Here is a 26,515-nt window from a genome sequence, read left to right as displayed (position 1 = left end):
TTGTTTGTTTTTACACATTTTAGATTCATACGGAAGACATCAAATACATGAAGATATTATTATTATTAGTTATTTACTTTCTTTACTATACAATTTCACATATCTTACGTCATATTTGATGTGCTCCATATGTATATAAAATGTAGAAAGTAATCAAAATAAAGAAAAAAACAACAACATTGAATGAGATTTCCATTATTATAACCCCATTACGAACAAAAAAAAGGTTCTGCTAAATTGTTAAGCCTAAACTACTGTCACACCACCCACGTTTATCCAGCAAGTGTGAAGAATGTTTAACCATCAAAGCAGAGAGCAGAGCCAACCCAACACGACAGAGGGCGTTACAAGCTCTGTTTTTCACAGCGACACGTGCGCGCAGTATTAAAACACACCAAGAGATGGCAGTATACGCTCGCCTATGAACGAAAAACAGCTGCGGACAGTTCCGCCACATTAATTTATAGAGGAATGTCCTCTAGAAGGGAAGAGACGTATTTAGAATGGAAGCGGTCTTGTATGCAGTTTGAATGTTTATTTTAAAGCAACTTCTTTTTGTAAAATATAAATACAAATTATGAGATATTTTAATTACAAATTTAAAACAAAATGAACACACCAAAATTACTTTACTGCAATAGCCTCCATGTTATATACAAGATCTGTGGCAAAAGGTAAATATCTACATTGTCTTAAAACATTATTATACAGTTTTATGCAGTTAAATTACAAACAGGAAGCAGAATCTGAACCAAAAAGTTACAACCAAATTTCCCCAGAGGCTCAAGCAAATGCTGGAGTCTGTGGAAAGAAAAGGACATCATGTGCTTCTCATAAACACAAATACCACATTCAATAGCACAGTCTTAGTACTATTCTGTACAGCTACACACACGCTCAATGTGCTGCACTCTCCCATGCTGGACCGAGTGGTGAGCAACAACCCACAAAACAAAAACCTCTGATATTACATTTCTATATATCATAATTTTACATATATTAATTTATAAAAATAAGACCACTATTAACTTTATGGTGTCCAAAATTAGTTCACAAGACAAAAATCAGCAGTCCTGACAGCCAGCAGGTCATAGTTTTTGAATAGTGCACCAGTGCTGGACTAGAACAGGGCTAAAGCAGGAACTAAGAGTCAGGATAAGGCATCAAAAAACCCTTGTTGGCTCCAGAGCAAACTGCAGTCCGTAGGGATTGAGGTCAGTGTTTAGGTGCTCCAGGGGTCAGGAGGAGACCAACTTCCCCACAGTCTTGATTTTATCCTTCAACTTGTCCCCTGGATGATCCCAGCGGTCGTCCAAACATTCCAGTGAAGAGCCCAGCAGGGCAGCCAGTTCAGCACTGTCTTCAACCAGGTCCAGCAGCTCCTTGCTGTCTGAATGGAAACCCTCCAGTTCCTCTGGGCAAGAAAAGAGCTGTGACAGAGACGCCTGGCGATAAAACTCTGCCTCTGCCACTGTCACCACCTCCATGTGGGGAAAGGCCTGACGAAAACCACGAGCTGACATCCTCAGACGACGAAGAACATCCGAGAGAAGCAGCCAGTTCCTTGGGCTAAAAAGATGCAAAGAGGAGCTGTTAGAAAATGCAGCAGTAAAAAACTAAACAATCTTTTCTTTCCACACTTACCCCTGGGAGAGAGACACTTGGATGTTGTAGCAAGGCAACAGAGGTCTATCAGAGAATTCAAACTCAAACAGTTCTCTTTTGTCATCTTCGTCACCATCATCTGGGCCAGGGGGGTCCGCCAAGATGTCATAGACTCCACACTCATCTGTGGATTCTGGTAAAGAATATACAACCAAACAACAATGGACATTAAACAACAGATCAAATAAAGTCAGAAAACTCAAGACTATTCGATACATGGAGATGTACTCACCACAGACAGCACTGCCATAGAATTCCCAATAAAGTCCAGGGTCATCATCTGAGCGGCCTTGAAGGTCAGCAAAATAATCTGTACAGAGAGAGAAGTAAAGAATGTGATTGCAGACGAAGTGCCCGGGAAACAGACAAGGCAAATCGCATTGCCCTTGACGAATTCAGCAGACGAATATGCCTGCATGAATGGGAGGGGTAGCGGGAGGGGAGGAAAAAACAGAGCAAATGTTTTGGGAGTGAGCTGGAAGGCCTAATGGTCAGGGGCCAACGGTTGTACCACAGGGAAGGGGAGCAACAGTCTATGGCGGGATAGAGCTGGCTCAGTTCAGGCCAGGGCTAAAGGCGGCTGCCAGGAATCAAACGAGAACCACAAAATGTAGCGCACACACACAGGCTGGAAATAAACAAGCAGAGGGCGCAGGATAAGCACACATGGTCCAAGCCGAGTGTGTTTCCAGCACACACACACAAAGAAATCTGGGCTTAGTGCCAGAGCTGAGGCGTGGGGCGTCTGGCGTGTGTTTGGGGGGATTAACGGCCTCCAGATGAGTGGGACCAGGTGCAGAGAGGGCAGCGATCGCCTGCTCGCTCTCACTCATTTTCCCCGGTGCTCAATCTCCCCTCGCTCTCCTGCGCTGTCAGTCCAGCAGCTATCGATCCAACCATACACACTGTCTTTTCTAAATTCTACACGCCTCTCCACCTGCTGACATAATACATTTATCTTTTGGTAAACTGTTCGCCTGCTCATTTTAATCACTGCATCTTTTCAGCTTTTGTAATCTGTCCTACTTTTAGGTGATTAAATGCTCTTATGTCCAAGCATGCACTTCCTCTTGCACACAAAATCATCATCTCAAAACAAACTAGCTAAAAAGCATATTCCAAACAGGCCGCCGACAGTACTGAACTGAAATGCAGTTCCACTCACACACAGCTACAACCTGAGCGCGGCCCATTTCGGCACACATGTATGCTGAGCAAACACAGTTGGCGTTGCTAAGTAACCGGAAAGAGCAGCTCCGAGCCAGCAGCACGTGCCCCGGCGGGCTGCGCGTCCCGCTCTAACAGGTGGTCGAGGGAGGGGGCGACAGGCAGCAGCAGAGCACCGGAGGGGAAACAGGATGACAGACACAAACAAACTAGTGCAGGGTGGAAAGTGTACAGGGCGGCACTCACACCAGGCTCAGCCAAGGTTAGACATCAAATACATCAAAATCAAGATTGTGATTTAACACTGTGGTTTAAAAAACTCTAAAGATTTACACACAAACGTAACTTATTATAGTCCAGTCATTTAAGTTCAGTCACTACTGGGTCAAACATTGTCAGGTTAGTCTGTGTGAGGCTGATCTCATACCTGTGAGGAAGCGCTCCATGCCGTCACTGTGGGTCATCTTGAGCAAGCCACGACCTGAGTAAGTCGCCAGGGTAGGATCAGCTCCGTAGGACAACAGCACCCGCACTACATCTAGGTGGTCATTCTCCACAGCATCATGGATTGGCCTACACGAGCACAGTTTGAGATTCACTTGATGACTGATTGTAGTCATTTTAGCGTACACAATCTAACCTCTATGTTGCGGTGTATAGCAAATTTTGTGGTATAGGTTTTATACGATTATCAGAGGGGAGTATATTTGGCATTGTGTTTACCTGGTGCCATCTTGAGCGCTGCAGTTGATGTCTGCTCCATAATCCAGCAGGTGTTGGACGATGTTGAGCCAGCCTCGAGCACAAGCCTCATGGAGAGCACAGTAACCCGCGTAGTCTTTATGGTTGACTTCACATACTTTGTTTTCCAGACAGTACAGCACAACTTCCTAAAGAAAACAGACACGAAAAGACGGACTAAGGATTTGCAGCATGGAGCTAAAGGCTAAACACGATGGGTCAGTTTTAACACTGCACTATAAAAGTTAAAGGGTGAACATCCATTTTGACCATGCAAGAATGTACAAGGGTAAACCACATTGTAGCCATAGAAACAACTGTGGCAGTCTGTTACGACTCCTGGACTTTGACTATGAGACAACAAGAGGCCGGCATTTGTGTGTTTTCTAGTTAAAGGCTGTGGCAGTTGGGCCTCCAGCACTAAGTAGTCAGACTGGTTTTTATTGGACAGCTCATGCCGTAGAGTGAGCGCTGAAATAACCGCCTTACCTCAGCAATAAAAATATGCGTTACAACATTTGGGTTTTTATTAGATCTCCCAAGAGATGGATACCAGAGAAAACAAATAAAATGTAGATTCTAGAAGTCGCATCATACACAAAGCACTAGAACGGAGAGCCTGGCTTATCCACTGTCCTTCACCAGTCCTGCGCAGGAGGGAGAATAGCTGCTCATCTGAACCTGGGGAATGACTCCCAACTTCCATTTCTATGCTAATTCTAGCCTGCCATCCAGTCTAAGTGTTTATCCCCCTCTGTCTCTCCTTCTCCCTCTACTTCAGAGCAGGATAGGAGTAGGACACGGAAAGGACAAGGAGGCAATGGAGGCAAAGACAGACGGGGATGAGCAAAGGGTGGAGAGAGGGAAGAGGCAACACCCCAATAGATGACAGATAAATGAATGTGAGGAGGAAATCTGTCAGGGTTGTCCTCCAGGCTGCAGCTGATGGTAACAAGAGACAAATGCGGAGGCAAGAGGATCTGTGTTGTGGAGGTCGCAATGACACAAGCCAGACCGTTGATAAAGGGACGGTCATTAAAAAGAAAAAAATATAACGCAGGTCTGAGAGGCAAATTTGGAAAGTGGACTAATACTTAATTAGGACAAATTCAGGGTTTCCATGTTACAGTTGTGAAATTAACCCTGCCCCTAATGAACTGATCAGGCTTTGTTACGAACATGCAGCCAGTTAAATTAGATGTGTATTTGACAGTTCTGTAGTACAGGTGAGTTTCGTCTGTGGATGTTATGGCAGTCGAAGAGGCATTGCACTAAACCTCCAAAGTTGTGTTTAATATTGCTGGGAGCAAGTAAGGAGCTTAGCATAAGAGCCCCAGTTTCCCACCAGACCTACACAGGCACACGCACACACCGCTACACAGTAAAATGAGACGCCCCTCCTCTCCCTATGTCCTCTAATCTGCCTTTCCAGAATGCTTCACTCAGACATTTAACCCCATGCAGCTCTGCCTTAAACGCTGCTTGCACACATTACACAGAAAAGTGAAAAACGTGCAGGTGAATTTGCCAGTGCCGTGGTGATACATATGAGACAGTGACGCGCAAGCCCAGACACAGGAAACATGCCTAGTGTGAATCATTGGCAGCGTGTATCGGCAAGAATTATCAAGACAAAACCCGGTAAGTTATATCTAAGGTTTGTGCAATAGTAGCTCACACTAAATACATATTTAAGCAATAACAAAACTTAACAAGACTGATATTATAGATATTGACACATAGAATACTAATACGTTTGCTCATTTAAGCAGATCTTTGCACATGTCAGTCATGACAAACTTAAGATTTGAAAAAGATAGGCGGTGAGGGATTCCCCGTCAGTCTTTATGACAAACACCTAGATATGAACAACCACTGATGATGATCACAGGATGTTTTGGTTGACCAAAAGAGGAACTGCGTTTACGCTCATTTAAGGGAAATCTGAATTTATTGACAGACAAGTGTGAATAGTATAGTGCACATTTATCTGAGCTTCCATTGGGCAGAAACGAAGAGGCCCTGAGCCTCAGGAACAAGAGGAATGAAGACATCTGCAGAATCTCTTCTCATTACCATTTCAAATGCTCAAAAGTGAAGCATAGAAGGGGGAGCCAGAGAATAAAGGGGAGCAAGAAAGGAAGGAAGAGAGAGTGGGCTTTCATGTGCATAGTCACGGATCGCAAAACTAAACGAACATGAAATATGCAGAGTGTCGGCTGGGCACAGAGAACACGGCAGAGTGGTGTGTTAAATGACATGCATGTGAGGTGTGCATTAACATGCACAGGTCTGTACTCATACGCTACAGCGGCACGCCACTCGCGTGTAGGTTTGGGTGCCTTATGATTGTGTATTTGCATGTGCAGGCCTGTGTGGGTGTGCAACAGCACAGCAGCGATAGCCATCATTGTGTGCGGCATATGGACCCGAGCACGTTAGAATGCGTGTGCTTGCGCTTACAGGGTCATAACGAGAGGTTGTCAGTGCGTGCATCCTTGTGAGTGTACGTGCCTACGACTCCAGCAGTCATATCTCTGCCTGTGTGCGATAAGCCCTGTGCTCGCGGCTGCGAAACACCACTGTGAGCCGAGCTCTCTGCGCCTCTACGGCGTGTGTGCCTCTACAGCGCGTGTGTGCGCCGAGTCTACAGAATGTGTGTGTGCGCTCTGTGCCTCTACAGCGTGTGTGTGCTCGCTTTGTGCCTCCACAGCGCGTGTGTGCGCCGAGTCTACAGAATGTGTGTGTGCGCTCTGTGCCTCTACAGCGTGTGTGTGCGCTTTGTGCCTCCACAGCGCGTGTGTGCGCCGAGTCTAAAGAATGTGTGTGTGCGCTCTGTGCCTCTACAGTGTGTGTGCGCTTTGTGCCTCCACAGCGCGTGTGTGCGCCGAGTCTACAGAATGTGTGTGTGAGCTCTGTGCCTCTACAGTGTGTGTGTGTCTGTGTGTGTGTGTGTGTGTGAGAGCACTTTGTGCCTCTACAGTGTGTGGGTGTGTGTGTGTGTGTGTGTGTGTGTGTGCGCGCTCTGTGCCTGTACAGTGTGTGTGTGTGTGTGCGCTTTGTGCCTCTACAGCGTGTGCGCTGACTTTAAAGAATGTGTGTTTGTGTGTCCGCTCTGTGCCTCTACAGCATGTGCGTGTGTACATGTGCTGTGAGTCTACAGAATGTGTGTGTGCGTCTACAGAATGTGTGTGTGTGCTGTGAGTCTACAGAATGTGTGTGTGTGTGCTGTGCCTCTATGGCGTGTGTGTCTGCGCTGTGCCTCTAGGGCATGTGTGTGCGCTCTGCGGCTCTACGGCGTATGCATGCGCTCTGAGTCTACAGAATGTGTGTGTGTATGTGTGCACGCCCTGTGCCTCTACGGTGTGTGCGTGTGTGAGCGCTATGCATAAATTGGTGTGTCTCGTAGCACACGTCTTTGTGTGTGCGTGTGTGCGGAGCCCCAGGGGTCTGCCCCAGGCTTATCACACACAGGCAGTGAGAGACGAGCTTCCTGAGAGGGAGAGAGCAGAGAGAAAGGGAGGGGGTGGAGGAAGGCGGGGGGCGATGTTTGCGCAGCGGTCAGCGCCTTGTTTGTGTAGTCTCAGGTTTTCTCTCCTCCTCTTTCCCTCCCCACACGCAGGGCGCAGGAAGGGAAATTTCGAAGGGGATTGGGGGAAAAACGAGAATGGAGGGAAAAAAATGTTCGAGAGATGCATAAATCAGAGACGAGCCAGCTTCTCTCCAGCACGGCTGAGTGAGCCCCGCTGCTGCGCTGCTCTGTGTGTCTCTGTGTGTGCGCACAAGTGAATGAACGAGCGAGCGGAGGAGGGAGAAAAACAGCCGCCACCACTGCTAACCACAGTCACCACGGCACATTAGAGGGCTATTAGAACACGATTATACTCCCAGTGCTTACCTCTCATTCACACTCTTCCACTCTGACTCAAATACACCTCATCATCATAAATGTGAACACCACCATAAAGCAACTGGTTAATGGACAACAAAAGATATTATCTCTTCCATACAAACTCTAAACAAATCAAATAGATGTTAGGAAAAAAAGTGGAATTAAAACTACTTGGATCATAACAGAAATGTGTCAAAGTCTAGTAAGCCCATCCAGTCTATGAGCGAACAGTAGAGGCACTGGAAATGAAAAAGCATCTAATTCTGAAAAGGCTGTGAGCATCCGTCTTTGTATAATGATCCAGCAAACCCTCGCGCTCTGTGCGTACACGTGTGTGCGCGCCTGTGTCGGCGAGCGTGTCACACTTTGCCTCACGGAAAATTAATGAGATGTGAGAGCGGAGTTAGGCAAGGGGGGTGGGGTAGTATGTGCGTATATATGCACACTCGCTGGGAGAGGGAGGAGGAGTGGAGCCAACGACAATCTGAGTCACAAAGAGAGGAAGAGAGCGCAGAGAGGAAAGTAAGGGGAGCGGAAAACCTGTGAGCGGTGGACAACAGCAAACGATGAAGTGTTATGAAACAATAGATGGCTAGATAGGAGGTGACACGTGAACAATAACACAGATGCAAGGAGCACTAAAATGAACGTTTTGGAAAAAAAGTGAAATATGAGCAGCACGCATGAACAAGCTGTGGGATCGTACCTCGTAGCCTAACCGCGCAGCTCTCTGAAGCAGTGTCTCTCCAGCATTCTTGTTGACAATCAGCCGGCGAGCCTCAGGCGGGATTGGGCGCAGCGCGGGAGGCTCAGTAGGGGGGGTCCTGTGCGTCACAGCCCCTTCTGTTGGTGGGATTCCGCCCAACCTGCCATTTGCCTGAGGTTGCAAGGATGGAGGACAGTGCAAAGTGGGAGAGCAAGGCTTTACCGGAGAGCAGGGGTAATAGTTTGGAGACACGGCTCTCTTCCTCGGGACACTACACTGTTCGCTCGACTGTAGAGAGAGAGAGAAAGAGAGAGAAAAAGAGAGAGAGTCACACACAGCTGCTGAAGGGACGCTCCAGCACATCAACCATCTACTTCTTGTTAAAATATGTAAAAACTAACAGGAATTCAAAAGAATCCTTATCATTTAATTATGAATTAATATGATTTCCTAATGAATTCATGTGATTCTGATCACACCAGAATACACTGTGTAAAGCCGGGTGTCAGCTACACGATTTTGGCCATCTGCAACGAAAGATTTATGATTGTAGGGAAAATTTTGAGTTGTAACTAAAAATGACTGGCTGTAGGTCTCAGAGAGTCCAGGACAAAGATTAAATTTAGAATAGTCATATGACCAGCTGCGACTGAAATCAAACCTTCTGATATTTTGGAATCTTGGTCTCAGAGTGAGCCCTGGTCTTGCTTCAATCTTTGTGGCCAACAGTAAACACAATCGCTCCTCAAAAGAGCTCTGCCATGAATGGGACCATCTCTCCCAGTTTCTACAAACACGAACACACCACTAGCCAATAGCGCTAGCACCAGCTATCTGAAATAAAAATACACAATGCAAAAGTTTTTGCATTGGGATGTTCATTCATGTGCTGTCCAGATGCCCTCTGATGTGCAGCGCACAGCCCTCCTCTCACCCTCTTCCTATATCGGCCCAGTCTGACACTACTCTACAGTTTGGTTTGATCTGGATCTATAGTTACAAAAGCTGCTTCACATCAGGCTAAAGTTTGTGACATCTTACCCCGTCTGCTGACCTAATGCTGCGATGTTCGATTTCCTCACATTCTCATCTGTACTTTGTGTCATCAACTCCATTTCTTTTCATGATCATAATAATGCCATTGTGCTGCTTTGGTTAATCAATAAAGTTGGTCACCAGTACTATCAGAATTCCCGCTCTGCACAGATCCAGGAAGCAGGAGACGCAGAGAGTGGCACTGGACTAGGCATGTGGTTTGATTGACAGCTCAGGGCTATGATGGAGCGCAGCGGACGAGACGCATGTCTCGCAGGTTTGGAGCTACTCTCTTGGCAACAGCGGTCAGAGGAGCTTTGCATTCATTGAGGAATAGGAAGAAAAAGCTAAAGTGACCATCATGTCATTCCTTCAGACTTGCAAATTTCATTGATTTCTCCAAATACGGAACAAATCTGTATTTTACATAATGGTTGGCAACTCTCAGTTAACCGGTAGCCTACATTTACTGCCTGATATCTGCTCAGACAAACTTTATTGTAGCCACGACTGATCGTGTGCGCTATCGCAGTGCTGTCATATGTTTTAAATTCCTCACTTAGTGTGGTGTGACAACCAATAATCTTATAGACAAAAATAACTTGTGCAGTGGACAACAGGCTTAAAATGTATTTGGCACAGTAATCATAGTGATGTCTGCATTTGACTAGATTGGTTTCTATAACAAAATGCTCTTTTGTTACTAGTGTCCCTCTCAGTGGAGTCCCATGTCAAAGTAGTTGTTGAGTTGAAGGGAGGCAGGGTGCTTAAGTAACAAAATTTCTTGACCAGTTAAGTGTGATATAATTGCTCCAGGGTTTTGTTGTTGTGTCAGGAATGTACCAAATACACACTCAAGATTTGAAACACAAACCAACAAAAAACACTAGCAAAGACACAGTCACCAATTAAGGTACGAAACTAGTGCACATGCAGGACCTCTCCATGGGGAGTCAATAAGGTCACGGGGAGGTCAAAGCTGCAACAGTCTACCAAACATTGTAAACATACTTCCTTTTCTCCCTACTGCATAATCAGAGATGTCAACAGGCATTCTCAAACAGACTGCAGCTCTAAATAGCCCTATATTTGCAAGACCGTCAATATAAAAAGGTGGCTTGCTTGTTTGGCCAGGTTACAGGTCACTACTTTAGAAAACCATAGCACAGACATAAGAATTTTCCGTATCCATCTATTCTGAGGGTATTTATAAAACAAAACACAAAACTGACATGATCCATATTTGATCTTTCCCAATGTATAAAGCACACACCTTATCGTCTTCTGGAGTTCCCAGGTCTGTTATGCAGCGCTGTGCTGGACTCGCTGGTGTGGGCTCTTTCCTGCGGTCCCGTTCCCGTTCCTTCTGACTGGTGTGCTTGGTCTTGCATGGCCGCTTTCCCTTGGGTTTGTCTGCGTCACTATGGCGACGAGCCTTGAATAGATTGGGTCCTCCCACCGACAGTTCCTGGTTAGGAGAAGTCGGGCCCCTCCTGTGCTCCTTATGGCCACGGTCACCTGAGAAGGGGTTTGGCAGTTGTACTCGATCCTTTAGCTGGCCAGGGGAAAGTGAGGGAGCAGCTCCTGAAAGAATAGAAAAGCAGGGTGAGGAAAGAAAAGAGCACACTTGATCATGTGAGATGTGCATGGAAGGGAGGATAGGGAGATATTGCAAGGCCATCGCTCATCCTCTGTTGGTTTATTAATGAGCACACGGAGCTGTCTGCGAGCGCAGCAGGCCTGCTCGTGCAAGAAGAAAATAAAGCGCACACATTGTGTCTTGCATAAACTCATTCACAGCTTCAAGGACACAGCTATGAGAGATTGTATAGTGGCTGTTTGGTTTTATACACCTATAGTGCTTACCGTATTTACCAACACGCAATATACATACATTCTGTAATTAAAATAGTTATTGCAGTAAGCTTAATAATAAAGTCACTGTTGCTAGGGTGAAAATTTTACAGAAAAAAAACAGAAGTTCTTCCAATTATTGTCTGTGGTTTCTGCAGCAAAACCAAAGTTTCCCCTGCTCTCTCCACTTCTCTTAATCCCTTTCCTGTTCTTTATTCTCGTCTGAGCCCAGACTTGGGCACATGAAGGGAAAGGCCCGGTTCTAACAAGTAACCTCCTGACATTCGTTTCGCTGTGACTGGTCATGAGAGAAAAGAAATGACATCACAATTTACAACACCTGACTACCCACATTGACTATTCACTGGCTTAACAGCAGGTAAGGTAGATGGTGATGTAGATCCAAGCAATAATTCAGTTCTTTAGAAAGGAGGAACAAGATTCTACCTCACATCCTCTGCCTCTTTCCCCAAAAGTACCCGGGAAATCCCCTTGATGACAGATGCCTCAACAAGAAAGCAAAAACGTGGGCCAAAGATAGATTTCCACTACCCAAGCTGAACCCGAGAATGCAGTGATGTGCACGGCTGGCGTCTCACTCTTACCATTGAATTTCTCGCAACCCCATTTCCTGTTGATCTCGGCCCGTTGCGCTGCAAGCCGTTCCTCCGTGTCAATGGATCTGAACTTGTGTGCGCTCTGTGCTGAGGACAACACTCTGTTCTGGTGCCACACTCGCTCCTGCTTTACTTGAGGCCTGTCTGGTGAAGGTGTGCCAGTGGTTGGTTTACTGAGTCGAAGCCCTTTAAGCTCAATGCACACTTTAAGCTTGCGAACTTCATCATCGTCATCTTCATCTGGTGTAGCGTGGCCATCTGACGAAGAGGCAGAACAATTTGTCACGTAACAAAAAAATGTAATACACCGTCATCACCACACCATCTTCACTGTTATTTGTTGGTGGGCTTTTAGAAAATTGTTGTGTCAGTAGCTCAAGTTAATGGCAGTTCTGAAATAATGCTAAACGTTTGATAAATAAATTTGTTTCAGTGATAGAATAGATGCAACACTATCATTATGAGAGGTTGACGGAGGGAAAAAAGGGGCAGTGAAAATTAAAAGTTCGGCAAAGAACCAATGCAATAATATCCACAGACTCAGAAGAAGAATCTTTGGGGTGTTTGACTCGTCAGCCAGGAGTATGGAGACCAAGCGGGATACCACATGCCAATAAAAACGGAAACCAAAACAGATGAGGGGAGAAAAGCAGATGAAAGTAGGAGAAAAAGAGCAGCTTTGAAGGGAGTGGGCACAGGAACGACTGAAAATATTCACAGCGAGCAAGCAAGAGAGAAAGGGAGAGAGGGAGCGTGGGAGGGGTGGGGGGACAAGGGGGGAGAAAAAGGCCGTCCCTCTTATTTGCTTCTCTTGCGTACTCTGCTCAAAGGCAGGATTAAACACTTCTCTGAGCTTAGCTGCCACACGGAGCGTAAGATGGGACAGTGAGTGCAAAAAAGGGGTGGATGCGGCGAAGTGGGTTTAAGGTGGATTTGATTAGGAGGGGGAAGTGACAAAAGGAAAGGAAAGATTAAAAAATAACAAGGTTTGAAGACAGCGGCTCTGTGGCATGCGAGATGAAGGCAAGTGGGTAGAATTGATAGAATGCATAGAAAGCAGGAAAGAGAGAGCAAAAACAGACGAGTATAAAAGTGAATACATACCAGGAGAAATCTTTGGTTTCTTCTCAGCATGACACCTTCTTTCTACTTCATCTCTATCCCTGTCCTCTGGATCGCTCTTGGGGCGTTTTCTGGCCAGCCCAAACCTCTCATCAGTGTGAGCTTTGGCCAATGTCAAAGTGGGCGGCACACAGTGACCCTCTGAATCCTTGGTCAGTTTCTTGTTCACATCTTTTAAACCAAAGACATTGGCGCTTCGTGTTGGATCATGACTTGCTTGTCCCGGGGACAAAGGCTCCCTCTGTCCACAATGTTTTTGGAAAACTGGGACTCTGCTACCAAATGCAGGACGACAACCTGTAAAAATGGAGAAACCATAATGACAGGTCATAAAAAGACCCAAATCTCAGACAAGCAACAAATAAGATGACAGGGTGGAGGTAAAATAGGATGGCGGATTGACAAGAGTGGAAACGTCCATTTAACACCAGACAGCTTTTATTCCTCTTTTAAGACAAGCAGTAAACTTTGATGGGGTAAAGACTTTAGATGTCAGCCGCGTCGGTGGTCTGATGCACTCAACAAAAATTCACAACATTCTGCAACTCACATACAGAGACTTTACATAGTACATTTGGTTTCATTATTTAATGTTTTTTTAGTTTCCAGATAAAAATTGTGTTATTTAAATAACTAGTCTTTGAAATTTGGTAACTACTAAGTGGTTTTCAAAATGGGTAAATATTTGTTTTAAGAATAAGGACCTATATGTAAGGTTGAAAAAAGGCATTTAGTCAACTTGGACCAGCCCAAGCTTGCGTGGCTCTGAAAATGAATATTCACAGGGAGAATTCAGGATTCAAGAACACTACAGGATTCTTGGCTAATTAACTGCGTGGTGACAGTGTGGCTGCTTACACGATGCCATTCACTGGCACCCCCCTTTTTTCCAAGTCTTCATGTGTCTGTCCTTGCCAAAATTAGGCTTACACGTCAGCCACGGTCTCGCTCCAACACACAGCTGGGCTTAGAGCCAGAGTCACTAACCATCACCTCTCTTCTGTCTCCGCTTGCCATCTTCCCATTTGTTTACAGTGCACCATGGTTTTCACCAACCACTTTTTCCCTGCTGTGACTGTCTCTGCCCATCTTCCCTCCACAGCCAGGCATCTTTGAACACAAAGATGCACAAAGGGCTTCCACAAAATAGTAGCCTTCTCACTTGTGAAAAGTCTGTCTAACCAATCTGTCTTTTAGAGATGTTGCCTTAGGATTGTCTGATGCTATGTATGTACTCCTTTTGTCTACGCAGTGTGTGTATGTGTGCAGTTGTGTGAGTGCGTTTTGCTAGCCACTCACCGTCTCGCTCTCCCTGCCTGGTGCTGCCTTGGCTGGGCTCCAGCACTCGCTCTCTGCGCTGGCCGTCTGCCAGCTCGCGTCCTGCTGCCACTGCCGAGGCAGACACACACACACTGCCGCTCTCCTTCTCCTTCAGCTCCAGCTCTGAAAAGCGCATCATGGCCCGCTGCACGCACACACATGACAAATGCATAGGGGGAAAAAATCATGAAAACCACTCATTGTGTGCACATGCCACAGGCAAACACCTCTTTAATCCTAACTCTAGCCAGAACAGCTACAGATGCAAACAGCAAAATAATACATGACATTATGCTCAAATGATAACAAATAAAGAACAGACCCCAACATTCACAACACACACAGAACAGAGGTAAGAGACAGTCAAAAGCAGAGCATTAAGAGGTTAATGACAGCAACCACAGTGAGTCCATGCGTTCTGGGGCTCAAATTGTGCCTTCTCTTTTGTTAAAACATTTAGAACATCTAAGCTTGGAGACACAACAACAATATGAAAGAGAAAAAGTAGGTGCAGAAGAAGCAGTGAACAGTGATACAGAAGGACAGAGAGAGACCATCAGAGGCAGATATGATAAGAAATGTAAAGAACTGACCTCCCAGTTAGCTGCAGGTTGACTTACATTACTCCCCTCTTGTGATATGACTTCCATCTAAGCAATTAGAATGGGGGCTCAATTTATCTGTCCATCATTTCCTTTTCTTTGTTTTTATTAACCCACATATTTGTGTTACAACAATACAAGACAATGTAGCAAATCACATTATTTCCCATGGGCTTGATTAGCAAACTGTTTAAGTAAGCTTTGAATTGAACCTAGCTGTAATCAAGCCATCAATTTCAGTTAAATGTCCAATTACATGTCCAGATATACAGCTGCAAATATTTTTGAGCTACAGCTGTGCTTTGACACATCACAAAATCATATCCACAGTTACTGAGGTGACAAACAGACAAACATGTGCGACCTATTAACATATCTGCCTCTGAGCAGGTGCCACACACAACATATGTTGTTTTTCCTCTAGATCAACGTATTGCTGTAATATTCATTCAGTGAAATGTGGGTTAAAAACTAAGGTTGGTGGGGGGAAATGAGTGTTAGCAAATAGCGTCCAGCAAATGGGGCCATGCAAAAAACTCAAAACCCCTAAAGCGGGCAGGCAGTAGTTTTTAAGTACAGTAAGGCCCCTTTGCTGAAACTCGCCTTGGGGTTAAGCATAGCTAAAGGCAGTATGAACCGTGAGGCTAACCCCGGTCATGCGCACAGATTGTGGCGGCACACTTCACACCAGCACATGTCTTAGCCCCAAGGCAGTTGCACAAGGACAGGCACGTACATATACACACACACACACAAAAGCATGCAGGCTCAGAAATAACCTTTACAATAACTGTACACTAATCAACATACAGAGATGGCAGCGCTGTTAACCTTTGATCTGCCATCCCTGGGAGAGGCCTTCAACGGGCCTCACACCAGCTCTAGGACAATTATGGATCAAGGGGAAAGGTCAAGCTGCTAGCTAGGATAGTAGCATGACAGAACTATTCTATGTGTTGTGAATGCAGAATATGTTCATGCAACAGTTTGATAAGGAATGCAGCCAGGGAGGAAAGGGATTTTGTTGGGGTTTATTTTGTGTTATTAACTAAGATGAGATTTCAAATGTCAGTAAAATTAAATAAATAAAAACTGGACTTATCATTTATACACTCAACATCCCAGCACCAACCTCAGTCCTTTTATGAATGAACAAAACTATGAAAATTGCTTACCTGTAATGCTCTTTGTTCACGGCTCAATTTGCTGGAGTCTGCATACAGTTCAGTGGTCACACATTTAAAGCGATCTCCGACATAGCCAGAAGAATTGGCAATTCTCTTTGCCAGGCTGGATCCTCGACAGTTTTTAGAAGAGTTGTGATTACTATCATCTTCCTCTTCCTCTGCTTCTCCTTGAGACTCCCCAAGATCAACAATACTGTCCTCCTTCTCAAATATCTTCTCAGCAGCAAAGTTTTCTGGGTCTGTGTCTTTCTTTATGTCCATTCTTGGTGAGGGAACAGGACTTCTGTTTCGAAGCCCTTTGTCTTTCTTGGAGCTCCACTGGCCTGATGTTCGTGCGCAGTGCAGTGTACTTGGGTCATCTTGGTCATCAAGCTCTGGGCTGGGGCAATTTTCCTCCAAACTGTCTTCTGCCTGGGCATCCAGCTCTGGAGCAATTGGTGACTTGGAACATGTGTCCTGGGGAACATTTGTTTCCTCAAATGACTTTTCAGACTGCTTTTCAGTGTAGCTGGATTTAGGGGAGGCAACTTGTGAGCCTGAAAATGATTGAGAAAGTTTGGGTTCATAGGCAGTCTTTGTTGACTCCAGATTACTCTCACAACAGTCATTTTGGTCATTTTTAGTTGCAGGCTCAGTGGAGACCTTCTGGTGCACAGTTGGGGTTGGCTCATTATCAATATCAGTATCTGAGTGTACAAGGTCAATGCAAACTATGTTTTCTCTGGATGTTATAGACGTAGTTTTACTTTGACTACGCTCTTGTTCCTCTGCTCCCATTTCACGTACAGACCTTATCTCACTTATTTCATTTGGATCCTTCTCATTTCTTCGCTGTTGACTAAACTCATCAGCAGCTGTCCGAGGTTTTTCCTGCCCTCTGCTCTTTGGATCTCCTCGTTCCGAATGTTTGCCATCTGAATGAGGGTGCATTAGGGGATGAGCCATCTCTTGTGAGTTGTATGCAAGATATTCCCCTCCTGGTCCCCCTGGGATATTATGATAGGGTAAAGCATGTTTGGGTGCCAAATGTGTTGGATAGAGACTACTGCCACCAACCAATACAGGGTGTGGGTATACTGGGCCTTTCCCAGTGAGAGAAAGGGGATGCAGTGCCATACTATCTGGAATAGGGTAGTGGAGGTATCTATTGGCATATGTCATGCTATGGTTAAGGTAAGCCTCATTTTGAGGAAGGTACAAGTGTCCAGAGGGATGACCATTTTCCAAACAGGGCCTCTTGTATGGCAGGACTTCTGGAGATGGCTCACCCCTCTTTGGAGCTTGTGAGGATTTGTCAGCCCCCTCTCTGTGGTGTCCAATGAGTTCATACTGGTTAGGACTCTGTTTGATCCAGTCACTACTTGGCTTTGGGGAAAGAGGCCTAGAACTAACATGAGAAGAGTTTGTATTTTGTGAGGAAGAAACCGTGCGATTGGGCTCCCCCTTCTTTGGACAGGAAGAGTTACGCTCCTGTGGTGCAGGTCTATCTATGCCTCGGTTTCTGATGGCAGGTGAGGAGCTTTTACCATGTGAAGGACCCAGGTCTGTATATGGCCTTGGGGATGTGGGCACAGTTGAAGTGTGCTGAGAGGAAGTAGGTACCACCCAAGATGAATGTAAAGTGCTGATCATTTCAGGTCTTTCTGAAACCTTTGATGAAGTGCTGCTGACCACAGAATGAGCATGTGACGAAGGGGATGGGGGCATATTGTCTTTTTGAAGCTCTCTGCTATGAGGCAGACCATAACGTCCACCTGATGCTAAAGACTCCATCTTAACGGAGAAGCCATTTGGAGGAAGTCCAAACTCCAACATTCGTCCAGACAAGTCCAGCGGTTTCTCTACTGAGTCTTTGGTTAACATAGCTGAATGACCAGGGTGAGCTGGCCTTTCCACAGTGGGTTTGGAGGGTGACCTACTGGATCTTCGTTCAGTTGCCCCACTTTTGTGTTCAGGCACAGCATCTCTTGGCCTTGGTTTGTGAGTGCTAGGTCGAGCAGGGGAGCACTGGTCTGATGCAATGCTGGTTACAGAAAAAGGATGGGACGTGGACTGTGCAGAGGAGACAGAATCACTGGTTGAAACTGGCAGTTGTCCGATCCTGGCAACAGGCCTTTGTAAATCCAGTGAACTGTCAGTTAAACCAGGAGGAGGTTGGGAAAGGCGTGATGGTGTAAGGGGAGAGCAATCTGACGTCACTACACCATTTTCATTTACACAAGCCGTGTTGCCATTGTTAGAACTGCTGTTACTACAGGTCTTCCTAGAGGGAGGTCTGCTTGGTCTACTACTCCTATTTGGAGACCTGTCTCTGTCTGGAGCAGCCTGATGGTGTGGTGGATGAGGGGAAAGTTGGTGAAGCTGTGGTGGATATGATGGTGCAACACCCAGCCCCTTTTCCTGGCAGTGTGCCATTGATGTGGGAGCCACGCTGACTGCAGGAATCCTCATAGGCGGGGCCCCCAGGGGGGAAGAGATAGGAGACGGGGGATATGGTGGCATGTAGTAGAGCCTGTCAGTTGGTGAAGGGGCTGCAGCTGGAGTTACATTGCCCCCCTGAGCAGCACAGAGTGAAGGATAAGTCAGGTGTTGGGGAAGATAGGGGTTGGGTTGGCTCAGTAGAGAAGCTTTGTACATGTTTAGAGCTGCAAACTTTGAGGATTCCATGAACGGATACATGCTGGCTTCAGGGTAAGGAGTAAGCCAAGGCAGGCGTAGGTAGCTGCCTCCTGCACCTGCCAAGCCCAGTTCAGTTGACTTTTCTCCAGGCCCCACTCGACATTCCAACCCCAGCCCGTCAGCTCCAGGAACCATCACAGGCTTGTGGAGGCTTGGGGGTGTCCCCTTGTAGAGACCAAGATATCCATTAGCAGGTTTACGACTGTCCAGTGTGGCATCAGGTTTATAAATGAGCTCCGGGAGACCATCTCTGCTGTAACCAAGGGGAAGGCCAGCAGACTCTCGGCTCTTGTCAGAAGGCAGCGCTCTGATCCCTGGATACACCACTCCGCTGTGGAGGCGGAGACCATCATGCATCAGGGCACCTCTTTCCAATCCCATGGCAGCCAGGGGGGTTAACCTTGCATCCACCTAAAACAAGATAACAAATGTTATATAGAAAACATCCACAGCATTATGAAAAAAAAATTTAAATCATCACTTGCCATGGTATAAGCGTTGTGGTTTCCTCGTCTTAGTTCCAGGTTTCTTTCGGTCTTGACATCACGAACAGATGTTGCCCTGAGGAGAAGAACGAATAAGTTACAATCTTGGCTCTTTACAATAGCTCTAGGGCAGTGTGCGGTCGTATTAATGAATATAGAGGGACAGAAAATGTTACAATTGTCTGAAATTCCGCTCATACAAGTCCATTGAAGTAGACTGTGGAGATGAAAGCACTCCCCTCCCTCCTATCTGTCAACAATCCTCAACAACCTTCTCCCTATTCACCCAGACCCCAGTCCTGCCCGCCCCGTGGACTAGACGTGCATTGTGGAGCCGCTTCTATGCAGTCAGTCTCTACACAGTTTTTTTATGCCCTCTTTGACCTGCTCAGTGCTCGCCTCAGTCATTGGACCAAATGAAGATTAAACATCAGAGACCATTTCAATGGGGACCCATTTACCGCCCACCAATAAGCAACCACAGATCAACAAACACATGTTAAAAAGGAAAGACATGTAAAAGAGTCACTCAAAATTAAACACACATCTAATGGGGATATCACATTGACTTGCATTAATATGTGTAGAACTGACCCTAACCCAAACCATAGTTACTTCAAACCAAACCCTAAGCATAACCTCGACCTCATTCATCCCACATTTGAAAATAAAACCATGTTGTTGATCTAATATTGAAAGGATTTACATCATGAGGATCTGATTCTTGTTCCTATGAATTGAATGTACACACCATTGTCCCCACAATGTGATAAATAGCACAAACATACATAGTACTTTAAGTTTTGTAGTAAAGCTAAAGTACATGAGTTATCAAACTAAACTAGCAGCTGCAATAAAATACACAGCAAAATACTGAAAATAGTGTAACATTTGAAAGCATAATTCTGCTAATTGCTGATTGACATCATAGAATTTTGAAGTAAAGAATATACCCTTGTTTGTCTTGTCGATGAACATTTTCTCAGCCTGTTGTGAGTGGGCTCTAGACAGGAGTGGGAGTTTAGAGGGGGAGGGAGGCAAGCACCCTTAAATAGGCTAGTAAAAGTGTGCTGCCTCGTCGTGTTTCTCAGCTCTGAGCGCAGCAGCGAAACAGCTCTCCTCGATCATCGCAGAGAAACGCCTCTGAGCCTCGCTGCCGCGCCACTGGCACGCCACTTTTATTGCCGTGACCCAAGGCCCATTAATCAGCCTGCTGCGGGCCCCTCAGCAGCTCCTCTCCAGCCCGCTGCTCCCCTCCCCCAGCTCCCCAGGGGCAGTCCCGCTTTCAACAACATCCGCATCAGACGGAACTGAATACTGAACTGAATACTGAACTGAATACTGAACTGGGAGAGCGCGGCAAACTTACAACCACGTGTCCGTCATCTTCGAGTCAGACAGAAAGGGAAAAGGAAACCGCTCCGCCGTTTCACCAAGCGCTTTACCAGACGCCCAGACTCCAGTCACAAGTCAGGTTTATCCCATTTCTACTCCAAATTAACAGCTTTAACAGCAAATAGACCTAAAGAATTGTAATTATAAGATCCTTTAATGTAATCCTTGAGTTTATCTACAAAGAAAAAACTACCAGCAGCCACAGTGCGCTCCAACTGAATCTAATGAAACAAGTCAGAACCACGCATAGCCTACATGTGAGTAAAATGGTACATGTAAACTGGACTTGGCGCACATTTACACGTTACTGCTCATAGTTTGCGCAACAAACAAGTCCAAATGGCTGTCCCATAGCGCGCGGGCGGGTCGGTGGGAGGCGCTTAAGCAAACACCTACATTAAGCCTACCATTAAAGCTCAAAACTAGTTAGCTTGTGTTGTTAATTCAAGGCAAAACTGCTCAAGCTAATAAAAACAAAGTTTTTGCTTGTTTGTTTTCCCGTTTCTGTGTGTGACATGCCGACAGTCAGGCCTACACCGCAGTGCCCCACGTCACCACAGAAAAGGAAGGCTACAGGCCAGGGGTTCCAGGCTGATCGTAGCACAGACTGTCCTGTTTAGTTCATTTGTGTAGATCTTCGTTCTTGCATCTGTTGGCAGCAGAGTAGCGCGCTGCTTTGACTGCGCGTATCAGCGAAGGCCCCTTGCTCTTTGTCCCTGGAGCTTTGCCAAGCTCTCTGGCGCACATAACTTCGATCAGCTCAAAAATGTACTGTGACGCAGGATAATCTTTGCAGCGGCGGGGGCGGGGTGGGGATAAACGTGGATTAAATGCATGCGTGCACAAACGGCACGGATCTGGAGCGGGAGAGATGCGTGTGCGCGTGATGAAGAAAAGCGCTCACAAGAGCAGGAACGGTCCATATGCTAAAGTACACCTGGACATAGTGGCATAGGGAGCGCGCCAAAGAAGTGGCACGGCACTTGTCGGAGCCAGCATTAAGTAGTAGACAATTTGCCTACAATACACCTATCCACGAGCCTCAGAATAATGAAAAGTTAGGACCGTTTCTTTTGACATCAGCAATTCAAAACCAAATATTGCATATTTTGAACGTTCAACTAACCTCAAAATGGCACAATACAACAGGAAACTGAAAGCCATGGATTTGTAATAAAATATTGATTGACCACAGTTTGCTTAATACACGAGTCGGGGTTATAACAGTATAGGGAACATTGCCAAAAGGTCCGGTGTGTCTCTTTCTGACATGTAACAATCACACAAACAAGCGTGCTAAAGGCAGAGCTATGCCCTGAGAGCACCGCTGTGTATTTCAGCTGACACATCGACGAACAAGCCGTAAACACGGGGCCTCTGCGTCCTCCCAGGCTGCTGCACAGGCGCATGCAAGTAGGTGCGCGCGCCAATCCTATCCCTCAGCAACAACGACAACATTGTGAGGACCCCACATCCCTCCCTCTACCCCTAATGCTGTCACAGGGACACGGGTGGAGGCTGCTGAACTGGCTCCATTCATCCTTAGCCAAATGAGATCTAAATGGCGCTTTATGGCAGCGAAGTAACCGATTGTAATGGAGAAGCGACGTGCGCACGAGTTTGCTCCACTCACCAGTTAGCTTTTCAGACTTTACTTTGAAATGGAAACGAGAGAAAAGCAAAGACCTACATCACACCCCTGTAGCCCTCCCTACGGCCCTCTGATTGCCCGTTTTGCGTGTGCATGTAAATTACATAGGCTATTAGCGGCACAGGTGACATCACAACCCATGGATCGGATCAGATGCATGTTCTGTCTGTACGTACTTTCAATTAGGGCTCGTGACGGTTAGTGATGATCGTGAAAAAACCCAGCCAATAGCCAAGCGTGTAAAAATCTAATTTTACTGAGGGATTAAAGTATGCCTACTTTGGGACACCCTTTATAAACGAGGCTCGCTGTGTCACCGTCATCATCCTGCCCTTTTATTAATCTTCCACAAATCTGGGCCACGCAGGGGTCAGATAGCGTAAACTGTGACCATTCCTCTGAAACTGCCGCTAATTATTTCTGCAATAAGCCACTGGTAGAAACAACAACAACAACAACAACAACAACAGCAAAAACAATAACAACAACAACAACAGAATTGTCACCAATGCTGTAATTAAAGAAGCACAGTTGAGTAGAAGCTTTTATTGAGAAGTGTGGGGCGGCAGGGAAGCGCGCAACGGCCGACACATCTCCGCAGGAAAGTGATCTGTGCGCTCCAGTCGAAACAAAAAGCTTTGTTCAGCGCAGAGAGGGAGATAGAAGCTGGGTGGTGTGAAGGAGAGAGAGAGAGAGAGAGGGAGGGAGAGAGAGGGACAGAGAGAGAGAGAGGGGAGGAGGGGGGGGGGGGTCTCTCATTTCATCGCGAGGTCCCAAGAGGCCAGCGCAGAGCATAGCTTCAATCAAACCGTGACGTCTCCTCGGGGAGCTGCGCAGCGCCTGGAAAACCGATCTCTCCTCGGCCCCTCTCTGTGGTTCCGGGGCTTTTGTTCACACGCACATCGCCTTGCTCTGCACAGAGCGCAGAGCCGGCAGCTACGACGCTGTTTTATTTTCAGGCGTGAGCAAGAAGGGAAGATGGCAAAAATACACTAGAGTTCGCAGGTTGAAACGAAGAGTAAGCCCAATGTTTTTGACGAAAAGCTCTGATTTTAACACAGATGATGGCCAACTTTTGTTATCTTATGTAAAAATGGCTGTCTCCCTCCTCCGGACGTCACACATTCACACAGCGTACAAACAGCAGGTTAATAGATTATGAATGCGCTCCCTCTGATTGGCTTTATAAAGACTGCTCCAAACTGCCCCAATGGAGCCACACTGACACATCACTCAGCATGACAATACCACTCAGCAGGTCCACAGCTGGTGGTGCCTTCAGGTGCACCCTGCATCGCGAGCAAATTAGGGTTATACAAACAAAATTGGTTTAGGCCCAATCTGTAAGTCAAATACTCTATAAACTAAAGTCTCGCATCAAAATGCTGCCAGTTGAGCGCACCCCAGTCGTGTTCAACATCAAAAACATAATGGGTCAAATAATGTGGCCTCCCGAAGGGCACTTTTGATTTTAAGTAGACTAGTTTATTTTGTGATTTGAAGGAGGCTTAAGACGTGCCTATGACATAACTTGCTTATGTTTAACTGGGGCGCACAGAGACGTGGAGTTGGAAAATGCTTATCCCCCCTGAATCCACGGAGCTCGGTCCACCAACAAGCAGCATATCGACCGTCCGAGAGCGCGTCCGCCAACACTGTCTGCCACGCTCTGAACAAACGGCAGCCTGTGTCATGCGCAGCGTGTTTATGCAAAAAACAAAACCCTGCACAAATGACGGCTTACAGGGTTGTTTACGAATAATCAGTCTTTGTCGCCTCTGATCCACAGAAGTTTTACAACATTGTAAGTTTAACATCTCTGGAATAAATAGCTCAGCAACAACCTGCAGTTTGTGCGTAAAGTCCATATAACTTTAGGAATATGTAAGCAATAAACCTCAGTTTATAAGAAGCTTGGATTGTGTGTGTGTGCGTGTGTGTGTGTGAGTCTTGTGATTCATTTTATCCAAAGGAAAGGAGAAAAAAAACATCGCGTGTCTGACCTAAAGGGGGAGGGGAAGCCATAACAAGCTCTACGTGGATTCTCCGAGCGCAGCAGCAGACGCTTCACTCGCGCTAAACACAAGAGTAGCCTACCCCACAGCTGGGAAGGACCGAGCGTCGAGATTTGTCTGCCAAAACATTCCTAAAATGAAGCCGGGCATGTGCCTGTCAAATCTGGTTCAACTGCCCCATTTCAAAGCTTTGTTTTTGATTGTTAATATAGGTGTGGGAGTAGGGCTGTTGTTGACAGTGTCAATGGATTAACGTTTAACACGTAGACTGTAGGTTACACAATTAGCCTACACTAAAGCGCGGGGAGCTCCCGTCGCCTTGAAAATGCATCAGGATCACGGCAAACGGAAAGAACTGGCATCGTGCCACTGCGCTTTCCTTCAAGTACAGGAAGGTGACACACACCTTTGGTGACACGAGCGATCAGGGTCCACTATCTTCAAACAAAGCTCAAGTGTCACGCGCGTGCATGCGGAGCGGGGATGCCCTCTAACTGAACGGAACAACGTAAAAGCAGCACCGCCAGCCCGCTTTCCTTTGGCAGGGCGAGGCTTGGATTCCGTAACCTTGTTTAGCGCAGAAGCTCCGTGTGCGCGCACGAACACGGCCCACACACATACACAGACACACAACCACTCCCCCAGCCTCCCTCGCGCGGTCTGTCGCCACACACGGATAGACACGGAGACAGCACGCCAATCGTCACGCGTTTGGAAAGAATATTCTCAATATTCTCGCCACTTTTCCTGCCTGCTTGTGTAGGATGTTCTTGCCTTAAACCCATGACCTCTCGTTTGAGCCTGTCAGGGCAGCAGCCCAGTAAACAGACTAAACGTAATGTCGGCGTCGTAACGTGAACGGAGTTTTTTTTTTTTTTTTTTTAATCAAGCACATGCCACTGCCACACCGAAACGCACAAAGACCACCCTATGCGCTATTCTTAGAAGTGGCCGTTCCTCTCCGCGGCTCTGTGCGCACTCGCTGCACTGGGGACGGCGGGTTCGTCCGCGCGTCAGAACCACAGAAAGATACTCTTTGTTAAACACACAAAGACACCGCACTATGATACAAAACTCACCTCTGTCATGGCTTTAAAGTCGCGGTCCTCACATGTGTGTTTATACCATTAGACTAAGTGGTTTTTGTTTTTTGTTTTTTCAGTATGCCAACTTAACACAAGGGCACCGGACCGCGCGAGCACTGGCCGTTTACCGCTCGGTCTGTTCACGTATAAATGTAGAGAAAAGTATCTAACAGGTTATACACTTGTCACAAAACTACACGTTTAGCGGCTTCTGTGTCGAGACAACTCTGCTTTAGATTATTAACACTTTTCCTGACGCCGCTAATGTCACTTCCAACAACAAAAGTGATCCTGGACGAGAGTGGGAAACACAAATGTAATCGCGCAATTATATCCAAAAAATCATTTTCTTGGCTCCATTATCATGTGGGTCATCCACAGAAAGCTCTCTCACGATCGGAAGACTCGCGGAAAAAATAATTCAGCTTTGCCGTACCTCGCAGCAGCGCCATGTTGGGTTCGAGCACGCCGTCCTCAGAAAAAGCCCCTTTCTCCTTCGCGTAGTCATTCCATATCTTCATAAACAGCGAAGTCCGTGCCTCTCCAAAAGGTTATTCCGAACTTGGTTCCGTGTAGACGTCCCGTGTCTCATAAAAAGTGATGACCCCTCGAACGAAGCCCCCGTTTCGCAGTCAGGACGCGCGGAGCTGTTTGGGGAGTGCCGCACGCAGGATGGATGAACGCTGTCTGAGACCGAGCGACTCGCTTCCACTCCCACTCGCACAGACTCTACCCAGAAGGCCAGTCGGGAGACCGCAATTACCATAAGCCTCCAGCTCGCGCACGGGCGGCGCATGCACGCACACACTGAGACACACAAACAGCGATCGAGCGCCCGACAGCGCACACACACACGTCGGCTGCGCTGCGACTCCGAGACAAAAATAAGCGCTTAGGTTTGGATTTAACAACAGTTTAAAGGAAAATTAACGCTTAAATACAAAAACAGGACAGAAAGGATTCTAGTTCGTAAACATTTCATGCCTCAGCAGATCACACTGATCTGTGATAAAGTTTGATACAACTCAACATTTAATTTGACCCCTGTCCCATTTCAAAAGCTGTAGCCTATATTACCCAAGCCATTGGTCTTGCTCGCAGTATATGGTTGAAACGCGTGCTATGCAGAGGCAAGCGGAGGGGGAGAGGCTCTGAGCTGGGACACATCTGTTAAGGCTCCCATGTCAGTGAAGGAGGCGGCTATAATATCAGCCCGAGGTGTGCGTCGTGCGCTTGCCTGCCCGGCTACGCGTTTGTGCGTGGGACCGACTCATATCGGCCTATGGATTAAGAATAC

The 26,515-nt window shown here is 46.5% G+C and overlaps 2 protein-coding genes across 4 annotated transcripts in view; both read right to left on the bottom strand.

Moving 5' to 3' along the window:
* Positions 1-517: 517 nt before the first annotated feature.
* On the bottom strand, positions 518-25,962 carry bcor (BCL6 corepressor). 3 transcript variants are annotated; one of them, XM_033987589.2, is made up of 14 exons: positions 25,655-25,961; positions 19,073-19,148; positions 15,897-18,998; positions 14,713-14,769; positions 14,099-14,264; positions 12,782-13,096; positions 11,666-11,935; positions 10,480-10,790; positions 8,172-8,459; positions 3,556-3,722; positions 3,260-3,405; positions 1,898-1,975; positions 1,645-1,798; positions 518-1,569 (listed from the first exon to the last, which is right to left on the bottom strand). In XM_033987589.2, exons 2-14 carry the CDS (start codon positions 19,073-19,075, stop codon positions 1,239-1,241), a joined length of 5,388 nt encoding a protein of 1,795 aa, XP_033843480.1. In that variant the 5' UTR covers positions 19,076-19,148; positions 25,655-25,961; the 3' UTR covers positions 518-1,238. The 3 variants fall into 3 exon arrangements, with proteins under 3 accessions (XP_033843480.1, XP_055086843.1, XP_033843482.1); XM_055230868.1 differs by lacking the exon at positions 8,172-8,459 and having other exon boundaries at positions 25,655-25,962; XM_033987591.2 differs by lacking the exon at positions 14,713-14,769.
* The window catches only part of si:dkey-100n23.5 (uncharacterized), a 44,808-nt gene continuing 40,928 nt past the window's right edge, over positions 22,636-26,515 (bottom strand). The window contains exon 6 of the mRNA XM_055230728.1: positions 22,636-22,746. Within this exon, the coding sequence (XP_055086703.1) occupies positions 22,636-22,746 (111 nt within the window). The remainder of the gene's footprint in view (positions 22,747-26,515) is intronic.

The sequence above is a fragment of the Periophthalmus magnuspinnatus genome, chromosome 21 (assembly GCF_009829125.3).
Source record: "Periophthalmus magnuspinnatus isolate fPerMag1 chromosome 21, fPerMag1.2.pri, whole genome shotgun sequence".
In the NCBI taxonomy this organism is placed as follows: domain Eukaryota; kingdom Metazoa; phylum Chordata; class Actinopteri; order Gobiiformes; family Gobiidae; genus Periophthalmus; species Periophthalmus magnuspinnatus.
This window is presented reverse-complemented; position numbering and strand designations above follow the sequence as displayed.